This window comes from Lissotriton vulgaris, chromosome 4_1 (assembly GCF_964263255.1).
Source record: "Lissotriton vulgaris chromosome 4_1, aLisVul1.2, whole genome shotgun sequence".
In the NCBI taxonomy this organism is placed as follows: domain Eukaryota; kingdom Metazoa; phylum Chordata; class Amphibia; order Caudata; family Salamandridae; genus Lissotriton; species Lissotriton vulgaris.
Window position 1 is genome coordinate 1,848,985,637 of NC_141691.1, and position 16,730 is coordinate 1,849,002,366.

Sequence of the window (16,730 nt, forward strand, 5' to 3'; positions counted from 1 at the left end):
GATGGAGTTTGTCTGCTTTTCACACAAAGACAGAGTTGATTCTTTTTGCTCAGGTTTACCATCAATAATGCCCTTAAGAAATCGCTTTAGCACGGAAGTCATCATCACAATATGAAAACACATCAGAGGTCACCACCAATTCTTTTCGCGGAGCAACAGATATACCAGTCTTCATGGAGCTCAAAGCATGGACGAACAATAGCGACAGGATGCCGCTGTACCCGTCTGTTCTTACACAATTATGTGGCGAAACAAGCATTGGCAAAGCTAATAGGTCTCACCTATGCAACAGCGACTGGCTTTGCCTATGCATTTTAGCCATATTGTACATCAGTGTGGATGCTCTTCAGCATGGCTAATAGTTTGTGGTGTAGAGGAGAGTGCTGTGAAGTATCGTAGAGTGAAATGGCATGGAGTAGAGTACTTTAGAGTAGAGTGACAGAGTGTCGTGTATTGGAATGGCATGGAGTCGAGTAGCGTGGCATACAGTGGAGTGGAGTAGAGCGAACTGGTGTAGAGTGCATTGGCATCGAGTGTTGCAGAGTAAAGTGGAGTGGAGGGTAGCGGTATAGAGGGAAGTGCCATTGAATTCAATGGCATACAATGCAGCAACATAGTGGCACAGAATAGAATGGTATTGAATTCAGTGGCATAGAGTGCAGTGGTGCAGAATAGAGTAGAGTACCATGAAGAGGCATAGAGTGCAGTGGTGTACAGTGGAGTAACGTAGAGTGCAGTGCACATAATGCAGCAGTGCAGAATAGAGTGGTGTTGAGTTTCCTGGCATAGAGTGCAGTTTTGCTGAGAAGAGTGTCAGAGTGGCATAGAGTGCATTGACGTAGAGCACAGTGCTGTAGAGTGGTGTTGAGAGCAGTAGTGTTGAGTATACAGTGGTGCAGAGTAAAATGCAGTGGGGTAGAGTGCAGTAGTGCAGAGTAGTGTGGCGTACAGTTCAGTTGAGTGGAGTCGCATCGAGAGTAGTGGCATACACTACAGTGGTTCAAAGTAGAGAGCAGTGTATCTTAAAGTGCAGTGGTGTACCAAGCATTGTTGTAGAGTAGAATGATTCAGAATAGAGTGAAGTGGTGTAGTGTGGATGTGCAGGGTAGATTGAAGTGGCATAAAGTGTAGTAGTACAGGGTGGAGTGTAATGGCGTAGAGTAATGGTGTAAAGTAGTGTAGAAGACAGTGGCACAGAGTGCAGTAATGCAGAGTAGATAAGAGAGGCATACAGTGGATTTGCATAGAGTGCAGAGGCAGAGTAGAGTGGCACAGGGTAGAATGCATTGGTGAATAGTGTACTGGCATAGAGTGCAGTGGCATTGAGTCCAGTGTTGCAGAGTGACACTGAGTTCAGTTGTGCAGAGCTGAGTGCAGTGGCCTAGACTGGAATGGTATAGAGCGCAGCAGAGAAGTGTGAAGTGGTGTAGAGTAGAGTGGCATAAAATGCATGGCATAGAGTAGAGTGGTGCAGAGTAGAGTAGAGAGGTGCAGAGTGCAGTGAGGTAGAGTGTAGTAGAGTGCAGTAGCACAGATTGCAGTGGCATGATGTAAAGGAGTGGTGCAGAGTAAAGTGCAGTGGCATGAAGTGGTGCAGAGTAGAGTGGAGTAGCGTAGAGTGGAGTATGCATAGTGTGGTAGCACACTGCCATTACAGACAACACATTTTCAATTCAAATGACCATTATATTTGCACAGACATAGTTTTACTAATAAAAACCATACAGCACACAAACAATAATGTTTAGGAATGGCATCACCTATAGAACTGATTAGTTTTGTGCATATTAAAGTATTTGTTGACCCACACACTTCAGAATTAACACACACATATTCTTCATTTGTGCTTTGTTAAGTCGGATATTTTCTGAAGTAAAAGTTACCTACGGTAACAACGTATCTGGGAGAGACGATTTCAGCCGTAGATTCCTTAACGTAGAATTATCTCCAGGTGTGAGACTAGATCCAGAAATGATTTGCCACAGTATCCCTGCGCGCTGGGGGGACGGCACCATGTGACTCCGTCCTGACGTCGTCCGCGTACGTGACTTCAGCAAGGTCACTTAAGTCCCACCTCGGCGCGCCTACGTCAGTTTTCTTCGGAGAACTTTTCCGCGCCACAACTCGGAGCTATCAGAAACAAAACTGTGAGGGTATGGGAACAGTGTGCGGAAAAGCACAAAGATAGAAAAAAGAATGGTGAGGAAAAGCACCATTTGGGACCGTGCCAGGCACTGTGGTAATGAAGGGTAGGGAAAGGATAAGAACAGAGCACCACTCTGAGAAGCAGCCCTGCAAGGTCCGGAGATATCCCCCCTGGAAGCAGAAAAACATATGTAAAAATGTCATGGTAGACATTAGTAAGTCTGCAACCACAATCTATAACAGTGAAGGGGAACAAGTCCGGGACAGATAAGTAACGACAAAATACCTCAAGACAACCCCATCAGAGAATGTTGCATCCCCTGTAATGAACGAAGGGCAGAGGCACAGCAAAGAGCCCCATCCTAGAGGACTGCAGAGGAGTCAGAGCTCCTAGCAATGAAAGGGGAATTCATAAGTAGACCCCACCCTGGAATAACCAGAGCGTAGGGACGCAGAAGTACATATGAAGCCATCCTCCAATGACCAGAAGGAAGGAAAGGAACAAATAAACAGGACGAAGCATCTTGCCATAAAAGAAGCGAAAGAAGGCACTCACAGAAGACAAAGCCACCCAAAGGGAGGCAAGTGCAGAGGACCAAGCTGAAGGTCCTCACAGAGCGGGGAGGAAGGGCGGGTCGTGACGGAATCTGCGGCTAGAATAGTCTCTACCAGATACATCATTACCAAAGGTAAGTAACTTGTACATCTGATACAGACTACTAGCCGCAGATTCCTTAATACAGATACCCTAGCCATACCCATAGGGGAGGAGGGTCTGTGAGATAACCTCACCAGCTTGGAAGAATACAGAGCCCCCACAGGGGATGTATCATGGGGACAGGGAGGGAGACCCAGACCCAGTCCCCACCAAGCAGAAGAGAACCTTACCAGCCTGGAAAAACACAGGGCCCCAAGGGGGATGTGTCACGGTGACAGGGAGAACACCCCAGTCCCCAACAAGCAGAAGTAAACAAGAAATAAGGAGAAGTGGAAACAGAGGCAGAACCTGCCCACCCACAGCGAAGGGGACAGCTGAACGGCCATCAACCCCGAGGCAAGGGACGAGGCAGGAACAGCCCCACCACCAAGAAGACACAGGCACGCAAGCTCCAGAAGAGCCAAGGACAGGAACACGCAGGCACACGCTGATGCCCATGGAGGTGGACCATAACGACCAGGCGTCCACAGCAGGCAGCTGGGACATACCCTGAAGTAGTGTGCCTAGAACACGCCAAGCACAAGACTAAGACAGAGGTAGGGGAACCCCCATACAAGCCCCAGAGAAGGGCCGTCCCAGTGGCACAACCCGGCCAGACCAAAAGTCGCTAACCAGGACACATGAGATCACCAGGAATATACTAGCCCCCCTGGAACACAAGGTAGAGGACCAAGTCGAAACGTTGGAATTCTAAGGTGGAAACACCAAGACACGACGCCGTGGATGTCATGACAAGCCGGTCTGGCGATCCAGAGCCTGAAACGGGAAGGCAAAACACCATCCCGCAACCACGCATGGCGGCGGAGAGCTACAGAACTTGCCATAGTGTGACCAAGGGAATCAGAAACATCCAAGGCTGAACGAAGAATAAACACAGCCAACTCCCAACCATCTAGTACATGGTCCACAGGTCCGCGGAGGCAGCTTCCTGAGAGGAGCGAGACTGGAGGGACTCCACCAAATCCCATAGGCTGGAGCCCTGGCCAGCACACAAAGTGTGTTGAGCGCTCGCAAGGCAGCCTTAGTAGACGCAAAGATGTTACGCCCCCAGGAGTCCAACCATCATGCCTCCCGTGAAGGAGGGAGTAACATCAAAGGCCAAGAAGGAAAGGCAGTCTGTGGACACGCCGGTGTGCGTAATCGCAGCGCTTAACAAATGTCCCAATAATAATAACAAAAGAGGGCCCTGTGTCGAGGGGTGGAAGGAAAGTCAGACTGGATCTTGCGGACGAGGACAGTGGCGGTGCAGGAGTGGCTGAGGCACTGGATCTCCCGTGGCAGGGTGCCCCAGGACCCCAGAAGAGAGTTGTGGAGCAAAGACTTAAAAGGAAGAAGCAGCTCCCATCCACCAGAGCCCTGGTGGAGGACTTGTGGTCCGTAGGAAATGGAGTAACCGGATCGCCCATCCGTAAAATGTCAGCAGCCGTGAAAATGGCTCGGACAAAGGCAACACCTGCCTCCTTAGGACGACGTGGAAGAGAGAGAGCAATTCCTTAGTGGGCGAAGGCTGCAAACTCAGCCGCCTATCCCCAAGTCCAACTGGAGGAATAATCGGCCTGCCCCTGTAGCAAAGGCGATCCATGGACGATTGGGGGACCTGAGGGGTCTCAGGAGAAGGCGGAGAAGCCTGCGGAGCAACCAACCTCGAGTTATGAAAAAGAGGGTCCAAGGATGGAGGCAGCGGAGACGACGAAGAGCCCTCCCCAGAAGACGCCGCAGAAAAAGTAATGACTCGGCGTCCAGTCTCTGGTGAAGAGGAGACAAGGAGGTGACCAACCTTCAGAGAAGAAGGGAACCCGCGCTCTCTGCCACACGAGGACAAGGCCTCGGAGACAAACTAGAGAACCTACCAGAGGGCAAGGAACGCCCGGCAATGGACGATGCCGCAGCAGGAATCGACGCCTCCTGGCGACCACGTTAAGGGACGGATGCTGCAACGAGAGCGACACACGGGCTGACAGTATTTTCATCCGGCGCGCCCAATGGGACTTCGATTTAAGGTGCGGACAAGCATCGCAGTCCGTAGAGTCATGGTGCTCGCCTAAACACCACATACAAATTGGATGAGGGTCCATCGCCGGCATGTGCCGTGAACAAGAAGTACACGACTTGAAGCCTGAAGGCATTCGCACACTGTTACACAAACGCAAAGCGTAAAGAAAGCCTGAAAACAGGCATGAACACAATCCGGATCTGCGTTGCACACGGAAAAGAAGGAAACTGACATAGGCGCGCCAGGGTGGTACTTATGTGACCTCGCTGACGTCACGTACACAGACGACGTCAGGATTGAATCACATGGTGTCGTCCCCACGGATCCAGTCTCACGGCTGGGGATAATTCTACATTAAGGAATCTGCGGCTAGTAGTCTCTATCAGATATACTTGCACAGTTCATTTAAATGTTGTTGTGTGCTAGAAAAAAAACATTTCCTCTATCACCAGTATCCAGCAAGATTGTCACATAAATCCTTTCACTTTGAAGTCAGAGAAAGAAAAGTAAACACCAAGCTCCCTCTCAAGACGTAGCCAGACAATGACCTCTGTCTTTGCATGCACAGCAGATGTAACAAGATGACAAGATTTACAGGCCTGTTTACAGAAAGCAGCACCCATGTAAGAATACAAGGAGAGGTAGTGTGAAAAGGCTTCGCTCCTTGGGAGGAGCAAATTCACGCTAGACAGCCAAAAACAAATAAAGCAAGCAAATAGAAAGACAGAAAATGTGAGTTACAAACCACAAAGTCAATGGTAAGAAATAGGCGGAATGCACTTCTAGGGAAGCTACCTGAATATCCCCATGATTTGATCTAAAAAAGAGTTGAGTAATCTTTCTCAATTGATCACTTTTCCTGCTGTTAGTGCCTTCCATTGCACTTACTATGTTAAACTTTTAATGTCCAGATAACAATATCATTGCTTAACACTGCTGGTGCACAAGCTGGATTTTACCCCGGCTACAAACTCTGAATCCCTCGGTCAATTATTTATATAAACATACTTTATTTTAATTTTTTTAAAGGCAATATGACCATTCTGTTTTTGGCGCAAGGAAACGGCCTAGTGCTTACCTAATTTGTGTAGTACTAAAAGTGTCCCTCCGTTCACACCACCAGATTAACATACTTAAGACTGGTAAAGAAATTAGGAGTGATAATAAGGAAGTTTCAGTAACAAAGTACAAAACACTTACTTTTGAACGCTGGGTATACAGGAATAAGATTTGTGATGAGCAGGGCATCATATTTAGCTTCTGCAGAAGAGCTTAACTCTAAACATAATTAAAAGTTACAATCATTCTTTTGCAAAGAACACAAAGCACAAACAAAATATAAACAACCAAGGATGCCGTGTCATTTGGTCTGTCGGGTAATTTAAAACCAATTTACTTTCTAGGGAGGGATAATCCAGGACTGAAAGGGGTAGTTAAGGAAGACCAATGCTTTACCTACTGGTAAATGACACCCTGTATTAGATCACTGATTATATATTAGGATCAATACAGATTTCGCGAAGTGAACACTTTTTACCAATCACATTTTTTACATTGACATTTATTTTCATACTGAGTAGATGCCCTCAAATCTGCCCCGCACCACTTGCTGGGTCTGCAGTCTCACAGAAGCCACAGTGACACGCCCCTCTACCCTTTCTGATCTCCCTTTCTCTCTAGGGTCACCAGCCTAGGTGTCCCAGTAAAAGGTAACCCTGCAAAGGGCACTGCCTGTTTGGGCAACTTCGGGCTCAAGAGGACAGAAATTCCTGTCCCTGTGAACTAAACTCCAGGCAAAGTGCGCAGAAAGAACTTTCAACTGACGTACAAGGTAAATAAGTTCTAAAGACTCATGCATCAAGACTCAAGCTGTAACTTACACTATTCCCAGTATTATCTGCATGGTTACTGGTACAGCCCCTCTGCAATAACTTATGTGTATACCACTGCAACGTGTTTAATGTCTGTAGCAGACTCTAGTCCATACTTTTGTGGCTGACTTCCCACCTGCAGCACCCTAAGTGCCCTGTTCTGGGATCATGCACTGCTGAATCAGCGCTGTAGAGATTGCCTATACCTTGGTATATACCTGTATTGTATTCATTTATACAATCTCCATCTTGCTAAGGAACAAAAACTGTAAACATTCTACGCTGCATACTAAAATGCTCTTATGATACACCTGACCCCTATTCATTCATTATTACTCTCATTCTACACTGCTATCGCAGCATTTTTATATCCAGTGACTCTGCTCCCATAACTACACTCCTCACAAAAACATTCTATTCTCTACTTCTTTTTTCTTTGGAAATTTCACACCTCACTCTCCCCTCAGCCTATATACCCTACTCAACGCAGTGCCTCTCAATGAACAGCTTTTACTGCCTCCCTGGATGTCTTTGTGTAAATTGATTGATCTCTACATTTGCAATAAAACCATCTTCTTACTGATCCTTCTGATAGCCACACAGAGCAAAGTTTTTCACATCAAGCTTTCCACTTTCTCCTGCAAGGACCCCAAAGGTTATGGAGATGGCCTACTCCTCAGCAAGTGTGTCACAACCACACTTTACTCCTATAATAGATTCTGCACTATCCACTTTAGAATTCCATTTCATTACAATCACGGTCCCCTTCTTGTCCACACTGTACTGATCTACCACCTATACACAAATCGAATTCCTCGAAAATCTTGGCACCAATTTAGTAAACCATCTCCCAAATCCCCCAGGTATCTTTCTAGGTGATCACATTATCAGTCTCAATAATCCTTTATGCCCATTCCTCTTCAGTCCGTTTCTTTCAGACCATTCACTTCTACACAAGTACCTCCTACCGACATATACTTGTGGAAAGCCATTGCATCTCATCCTCATGTCTCAGCCACCATCTCATATCATATCAAAACTGGTCACGCAATTCTGCATGTGTCATTCACTACTCCTGCCCTTCCCTGCCCAATCTCATGACTCAACCCTCAACAACCAAAAGCACTCTACCAGCCTTACTGTCATACTTGACAACTTCACAATAATCTCTAACCATTACTGCCCTCAACTTTCCCATATGCATTCAATGATACTTTTAGAGCTGCCTTTAAATACTACAATCCTCTACGTAGTTTTATGCAGACTACTCCCTCGTCTCAATCCTTAATTTCTCCTGCCATCCATTCTATGAAGCCAAGCGGAGAGGATGTAGCCTTACTGCTAGAACGGTCGACGTCGAAGCTGGGGAAGAGAGTTCGAGTCTCGGCAATGACGCTCAATATCCTGTGACTCTGGGCAAATCACTTAATCTCCCTGTGCCTAACAAAATGAATGTGTCCTCATGTAATGGAACTGGTGCTATGTAAAGGGCTTTGATACATAATATCTTCAGGTCTACTTTGCGCAATATATAACGAAAAAATATAGTTTTTTAAAGAACGTGAGGTTAAAAATCTAATAAGGGCTATAAACTATGTGTTCACATTCAAAATGAACACTGCCAAGTCTGAGTACTTTCAAATTAAATCGGATTGGCTCTCTGCCCTCCCAGACACGTCTTGCACATACTGGAACAGCCTTCTCTCCTCTACTCACAAACTCTCACTCTGCCCTCTCTTTCTCCCTGAGCCATAGCCTCCAGGACCCCAAACATAGAAAATAATAATAACAATGTGGACCCCTTGTCAGCCCCTGCAACGTCAACATAAATCCCACACTCTTTCCTCAGTACAACTATACATCTAGTCTTGGACTGCCCCAACTATCCCTATAGGGAAGAACGCTAACCCCTCATGTGCACTTTCTGACCCTTTTAAATTAACAAACGTTTTTCTCTCTCATCATGGGTGCCATCTTGTTCGACATCACTTTTCAACCACTCTTTAAGCACAGGGACTTATTCTGAATGCTTCAAGTCTGCAGTCATCTTACCTCTACTCAAGAAACCCAGCTGAACCCTCCATTCCTATGTTATTGCCCAGACTGAACTCCCCTCTTTAAAACTCAAACTCAAAAGAAAATGTTTTGAATTAAATTGCACTATTTAATTTCTAACTAAAACATAATTAAATGAATGCTTTCCAATCGGCTTTCTGTACTGTACTCTATGGTAAACCTAGACAATACTTTATCCCACTTCCATCTACATTACCAATGCTCACCTAAATAATCTATAGTCTATGCCAAGACTTCTTGATCTCTCTGTTGCTCTTGATAGCATCAATCACGTTGCTCTCTTTTCTAAACTCACTACTCTAAGAATCATGAACTAATTTAATGTATGTTCTTTCTACCTTTCTAATGCTTTTGCTCCGTCTTGTGTTCTTACATCTCTCAGTCGTACCCCTTTAACATCTGGCATTCCTCAAGGTTCGGTACTGACACCTCTGTTTTTTCCTCAATACTTCATACCTTGGAGACATCATCTTGTCTCCTGCCCAACATTCACTTCTGATTTCCAGTCTAAAATCACTGACTGTCTCACATCAATTTGACACTGAATGACTATCTATCTGATCTTTTATGCTTAAAGCTGCTACTACTCAATTCATCTACTTCCCTGCTAAATACGAATCTATCTTCCAAGTCCTATATTCCCACTTGCACAAACAGCCCTGCACCTTCAACCATTAGCCTCAGTGTACTATTCAACCCCACTCTAAGCCCAGAGTCCTTCAATACATCTACAGCTAGAAGATACCAAGTGCTCAATATTCTTAAAATGTGTCCTAATAATCCCTTCCATGGAGAAGGGGTTACAAATTTGATTAGGTTATGCTATGTGTATTTGTAAAGCACACTATCACAACATAGGTATCCTGGTGCTGATGAGATGTGTTTGCCTAGCTCTGCAAATGGTAGGTTGATTTAATTAAAAGGCCAGGTCTTCATCTTCTTGCAGAAATCAAGAAGAGAGGAAGATGCTTTGAGTGGGAGGCCGTGCCATGCTTTAGTGGCAATGTAAGAGAACACCATTCATCCTAATATGATTCTGTTTATGTGTGGAAGGTGTACGAGTAGGAGTCCTGTGGAGAGGAGGTGTATGGGTGGTTGATGGAAAGAGACAAGACCGTGTAGGTAGGTAGCTGGGGCTTAAATTCTGTAGTAGCTTGTATGCAAGTTTGAGGAGTTTGAAATCAGCTCGTTTTTGTATCAGGAGCCAGTTGAGCCCCCTGAGGTGTTGTGTGATGTGAAACCTGCGTGGAAGGTGAAGGAGGAGTCTGGCTTGGAGTTCAGGATGGTTTGTAGATTTCTATGGAGATGACTGATGGTCCCAGCATAGAGGGTTCTCTCCTGTAGGCCAACTTGCTGGTGACTAGGGAATGAGCGACAGGTTTTCTAGTGTTGCTTGGGAGCAAATTGAAGAACTTCCTCAGCATCTTCAGGATACGGAATCAGGATGCAATGACTGGATTGACCTGCGCAGTCAGGTCCTGTTTGCTGTTGAGGATTATTCCATGGTTCCTTGCGTGCATGCTGGGTGTGGGTCTGACTTCAAACCACCAGCAGTTGGAGTCCCATGGTGAGGTGTTCTTGCTGAAGATCACTACTTCTGTCTTGTTAGTGTTGTGCTAGAGATAATTGGCTTTCATCCAGTTAGCGACTTAAGTCATGAAAGCGTTGCATTTATTTCTTGTGTTGAGGATCTTGTCCAAGAGGGAGAGTATGAGTTGTGTGTCGTCGGCATAGGAGAAGATGTGGACGTCATGAACATGGATGTTGTTGGCCAGAGGGATCAAGTATGCACTGAAGTGGGTAGGACGGAGTATTGAAACTTGAAGCACTCCGCAGATGAGTTGGCGGGCTTCCAAGGAGTAAATGCCAGGTTGACAGCCTGTGTTTTATCTGTTAAGAAGAGCAGATCCAGCAGACAGTAGGTCCTTGGATGCCAATCTCATGCAGGCACAATCTGAGGATGGGGTGTGAGACTGCAGAGAGGTCCAGGATAATGCAGATACTGTCTGTGACAGTGATGAGTGCTGCTGTTTCTGTACTGTGTTTGGGTCTGAAACCAGACTGTGTGGCGTTGAGGAGCTGGTGATTGCAGAGGTGGTTGGTGTTGTACTGGTTCATTAGTTTCTTTAAGACTTTTGCCGGAGGGTGATGGGTCTGTAGTTAGAAAGTATGACCCGGTTAGTGGATGGTTTCTAGTGCAGGGGCATGACAGTGCCATGTTTCCATGTACCTAGAACGAGGCTGAGTCAATGGAGGCATTGTGAACGGGTTTTACTGCTTCGCTAATTGGTAGGAGTCCTTTGGGCTTAGGTGTGATTGTGGGAAGGGTCTGATGGGTCCCGTGAGTGGATGGGCTTCAAGGTAGGAGTGATTTACATGGTGGTGAAGAAGGGCCACAAGGTCAGGATTTGTTCTTCAGCTGTGATACAAAGTTGAGTTGCAACAGAGACGAGGTCCGGTTGAGGGTCGAAGTTGCTATATATGGAGGTGGATATGTTACAAAGAAATTATGAGAACTTGTTGCAAAGGTCTTGTGAGGGGGTGATGTTGCTGGACGTTGTAGGAAGCATGGTGAATTTTTCGGTGATGTCAAAGCTTTCCTTGTTCGGATTGTGGTAAAAGGTGCTTTTGTTGCAGGAATAGAGGTTATAAGGTGTTTGAGAATGCATGAGAACTTGCAGGAGGCGCATGTGGTGCTGTGTTGTATTGTGGTGTGTAGCGTGTCAGCAAGTGTGGGGAGCAATGCCCAGGATTGACCGCATGGAGGAGCACTGCAGGCTAGTGGTGGGCAGGGGAAGAACTAGGGCTCCTTGGCTCTGGACGCTGTCCAGACATGTGCATACAGGCTTGCCTCTGGAGCACCAGGCATGCTTCAGCGGTGCAATGGTCATTGAGTAGGTTCTGGGAGGGGTGTGAGGAGCACAGTGTGCGGGGGCAGAAAAGCAGTGATGTAATTTCCGGTGCAGATGGATATTGGAAAATCCAGTGATACCACTTTTGTACAGACGGGAAATGACGTTTTCTTGCTTGGTGTCTTCTTTTAAAGACAGTTTTGGCTGGAAACATGAGATGCCACTTCCTGTGCAGATAGATGATGGGAATGAAATCCTCTTGCTTGGCTTCTTCTGTTAAAGAGGGTTTTGGCCCGAAACCAGAGATCTCACTTCCTGTGCAAATGGGGGATGGGAAATCCAGTGATGTCACTTATCATGCAACCTTGGCTAAGCCGACTAAAAGTTATCTGCTCTAGCTCCAAGTTGTGCCTTGCCATTCTGCTTGTTGAAGCTACCTGGCCCTTCCGTGCACCTTACCTAAACATTGTTTATATACACACCACCCAAACTGCACATATGTGTAAACATTGTGGTTCTGTTGCTATGTACACCATGTCTGATCAAAATACTCACTCACTATTCAATAAATAAATAAATCAACAATGGAAATAAATCAACAATGGCTTCCAGTGAAGGGAGTGCTGCCTAAATGAAATGAAAGGAGCATATAAAACACATATAAGGGGTGAAGCCCATCATTCTGAATGTATTAGCTTTATAGCCGTCAAGAGAACCTAGACCTCTTAATTCAAAGGCAGATGTCTGCAGTGAGCTTCCAGGAAATTACAGGTTTTGGCCATATGCAAGTTGGCACTTTCCCCATTAGAACATACCATCCCAATGGTGAAAGAATGTTCTGATGTGGAATGGAGTAACTAATAAAATATATTCCCTTGAATGCGGGAAGATCTAGGATTACAGTGATTACACAATAATCACTCCTTGAAGGATGTTAGTTGAAGGAAACGCCTTACAACATAGCCTCCAAGCTACCATGTTCTTATCTTCCAGGTAACAAGCTTTCCATCAGTGATTTTTCTTTCTTTAGCTTGGCAATTATGTTATGCTTAGACAACAGAATAGGAACAGATTTTACCAGATTTTTAACAGCATAGAGAGAACTGAGCAGCTGTGAGTGGAAAGTGTTGGTGGACGCTTGCCAGATACATTACAATGTTACGTTAGGGCATCACCCAGTTACTAAACAAAACTTTCAAGTGTTCTCTCCCCGAATCCCCCCTTGTCTCTCATTCACTGAGTACTAAAGGCACCAACCCCAATCCACAGACCCTTTCCAGTATTGCCTTGATCCAATGGTTATTCAAAACTCTGTCTAAAGTATAAATACCATTGATTTCCCTATGCTGGCTTCTACATGCATAGTGTTTATACGAGGGTAACAAGGTGAAACCTCACCTCTTATGCCCTCCTTGTCACAAACGCAATCTATATGCATATTGTAACAAGCTCCCCCGTCCCTAGTGTAGCATTACTGTAGGCTGCTTGGTGAATTTATACAGTTTTTGGCACATGCACAATGCCTGAACTGTCAGCCTTTGAAGGAGTAAAGTCCATGTAAGAACTTCTGAAACTAGACCCAGCAAGGCTGTGACGCCTGACCCAAAGCTTGCAGAAATGCCATGGTTGGTTTTGGAACTTGAACCGACACGTTCTGCCAAGTGAACGTTCATAACCGCATGACGTCTGAAAATACTACAGGCAGTCTTATAAAAAAAACAGGAATGAACTGCAGGACTACTGCTGTAAAATAACTTACGAGGAGGGAAGAGGAAGCCGTAGGACATTTGTTTATCTGCCTTGTAAGCAGAGCAGCTCTGGCTGTTGCCAGCTGAAACGCGTGGGTCAAGTCGCACACAGCTTGATAAGTGCTCTGGGATTCCGCTCACCTCTGCCTGCATGGGAATGAAAATGGGGAAAAAGGAAAAATTAACATTAGCAAGGCACTGAACGCCATATAGTCATGATTTGGGGCATACGTTGTAGGTTTATTTATTTATTTGTAAAGCACAACTAATACCGTAGGGCGTCTAGGCGCTTGTCATCCAACATCCTACCAGCATTGATATTATAAAAGGCTAAAGTCTAAGTATAACCGAAATTATGCAGTAAATAGCCAGGTCTTCAAACCTTTCCTAAAAGAAAGCAGATCTGGCAAACTTGTGAGTTTGTAAGGCAGACAATTCCACAGTCTGGTTGTGATAGTTATAAAGCTTTTGCCACCCCAGTTTGATAGTCATGATTTGGGATCCTCCACCAACATGTGTGAAGAGGACCACAGTTTTCTGGTCGGGTATACCAGTGGAAACGGTCAATCAGATAAGCAGGGCCTTGATTATGAAGTGCCTTAAAGGAGATTCAGAGGGCCTTAAAATTAATCAGTTTTTCCACTGGTAGCCAATTTAGAGCATTGTGGGACAGCTTGGTGGAGGAATATTTTGGGATTCCAAATAGCAAACAGGTGGCAGAGTTCTGTAGAACCTGCAGTTTAATAAGGAGAGCTCTGTTTATGCCAATCAGAAGGCCATTACAGTAGTCCAGCCTCAACAAGACTAGTGCTGAAACAACAGTTTTCTAAAGGTCTGGTGGTGTAAAAGGAAACATTTTCCTCAGAATCTTCAATGTGTAACAGGTAGATGAAGGGATCACTTTCACATGGCGGGAAGGACAACGTGGTCTCAAAAATGACTCCCAGGTTTTTTTGCCTTAGTGGCTGGAATGGGGGGTGGCCACCGTGGGCCACCAGAGGACTAGATAGACAGATCTCTGCCGAAAAGAAAAACCTTGGTCTTATTACAGTTCAGCTTAAGGCAGTTCTCTGACACCAATCTACTCACCTGTCGCATACAGGCATGAAAGTTGTGAGCTGTGTCGGAGTATTATTTGAAATAGTAACTATAATCTGGATGCCGTCTGCATACGATACCATGGCAAATCCATGAGATTTAATCAGTCTAGCCAGGGGATCACATATACATTAAAAAGGGTTGGGCTCAGGTACGAGCCCTGTGGGACCCCACAAGGGAGTTTGAAGCTCTGGGACCTACGGCCGTCCACTTCCACAAATTGTTCCCGGTCCGTAAGGAAGGATTTGAACAAAGATCGAGCAGTGCCTGATGTGCCTATTTCTTGTAGGCAGTGTATTTGGACGCTATGATCTACCATATCAAACGCCGCCGAAAAATCCAGTAATATCAGGGCAACCATGCCCTCAATATCCACAGAGCGCCTGATTTCTTTTGACGCCATGATCAATGTAAGCTCGGTGCTGTGTTCATTCCAGGAACCTTATTGTGATGGACCCAGAATAATATTGTTATTGATGAATTTGGCCAGTACTTGGTTCATATATTTTTGCAGAAGTTTTGCTGGTAGAGGCAGGCGGGCGATTGGACGGTAGTTGCCTGGATCTGTTTTATCCAAGTTAGTTTTTTCTTTAAAGTGGTAGAATGGAGGTCTTTTTTCATATTGTAGGAAATATTTCAGTTTTAAAGACAAGGTTGATATCTCAGTAAGATGGTAGGTGACTAACTCAGTTGCAGACTGTATTATCTTAGGAGGACACGGGTCCAATGGTGAACCGGATTTGGTAGCAGAAAGAAGTTTGATGACTTGCTCGTAAGTTATAGGTGGAACCTCTGAAAGATGTGAAGAGTGGGTAATGCGGGGAATATTAGGGCCATGTAAATCTACTCTTCATGAATCTGATAGTATAGAATGAGGGTGGGAGATGCAGGGAATACTGGAGTCCTGTAAATCCCCTCTTCCAACATCAGGGAGTGCGGACTGAGTGATCTAAATCAACCACAGATTGTGCTGTAAACATATCATAGATACACAATACCTTACTACAAAAGGTAGAAGCTAAGGTATTACAAAAGGCTTGGTCAGGTACATTGTGTCTAGGTTCTTGTACTCGGCTGAGTTTTTGGACGTAGCAAATAATTCTTTGAAGTTATTTTTTGCTTTTTTAATTTTCTCAGAGAAATAGTTGATCTTAGCATTATGGATCATTCCTTTGTAGTGAGTTAAAAATTGCTTATATCGCTCTTTTTAATTGATATCATAGTCATGTCTCCAGTGCCTTTCTTGTCTGAGATATTGCCCCCTAAGAAGTCGAAGATCTTCTGAGAACCAAGGTTCGGTGGAAGCTATCCTTGTAATATTCCCTGCTTTTTGAGGAATACTTGCTTGAACTGATGGCCCAATCCAGTTATGATAATCTAAGGATGCTATCTCCGGATCGTGGGATAAGAGGCTGAGTGTTGAACTTGGTTTTATCCAGGCAATGCCATTGTATCGCCTGAGACTTCTGTTAGGAGGGGGCCTATTGCCGGCTGTAGTGGGCAAAGTGACAGTTAGCGTAACTGCTGCATAGTCGGACCAGAGTAGTTGCAGGATATTTTTTAATTCCGAGAAAGGACAAGCAGAAAAAACAGCATCCAGGAGGTGTCCAGCTTTATGGGTGGGGCCCTCCGTCACCTGTCCTAGACCTACACTGGTTAAAAGGTCCGTAAGGGCAATCTAATCCTTATTATGCTGGTTATCTAGATGAAAGTTAAGATCCCCAAGTATAGTGGTATAGTCCTGGGAATAAACTTTATATTTGAGTAGATGCCCCAAGGTATATAAAACGTTAGCTCTGGGTCCAGGGGGTCGATAAATCAGCATTCCATTAAAAGAGAATATGTGATTAATGGCTATTTTGAAGGAGAGAACTTCTCAATCAGGGTCAGTAGAAATCTCTCTTTAAAGGATGCTTTCAGGTAATCCCGATACCACCCCCTTTTTAGGTTTCGCCTGGCGTCCGCTTCGCAGCAGCGTTCGCGCAGGCGAAATCTTTTGAGAACAGTGTATGTGGCTTTCTCCCGCCTCTCTGTTCCATTGGCTAGCTCCATAAATGGAGGCTAGCCATTGGAAGAGAGAGGCGTCCGTCTTTGTCCGAGGCGATTCCATGGTGTTCCGCAGATTCTTTCCCTCTCCGCAACGTCATGAAGACATGGCCACTGTGGGCGTGTACTTTTTTTTTTTTTTACACCGATGTTTGTCTTCATTATTAACTTTGTCCCTGTCCC

At 45.2% G+C, this 16,730-nt stretch overlaps 1 protein-coding gene across 10 annotated transcripts in view; it reads right to left on the bottom strand.

Moving 5' to 3' along the window:
- The window catches only part of ENPP2 (ectonucleotide pyrophosphatase/phosphodiesterase 2), a 947,534-nt gene that overhangs the window by 32,403 nt on the left and 898,401 nt on the right, over positions 1 to 16,730 (bottom strand). For all 10 annotated transcript variants that reach the window (XM_086966157.1, XM_086966156.1, XM_086966152.1 and 7 more), the window contains 2 exons: positions 13,415 to 13,550; positions 6,057 to 6,134 (listed from right to left, as the gene is read on the bottom strand). In XM_086966157.1, coding sequence (XP_086822283.1) covers positions 6,057 to 6,134; positions 13,415 to 13,550 — 214 coding nt within the window. The remainder of the gene's footprint in view (positions 1 to 6,056; positions 6,135 to 13,414; positions 13,551 to 16,730) is intronic.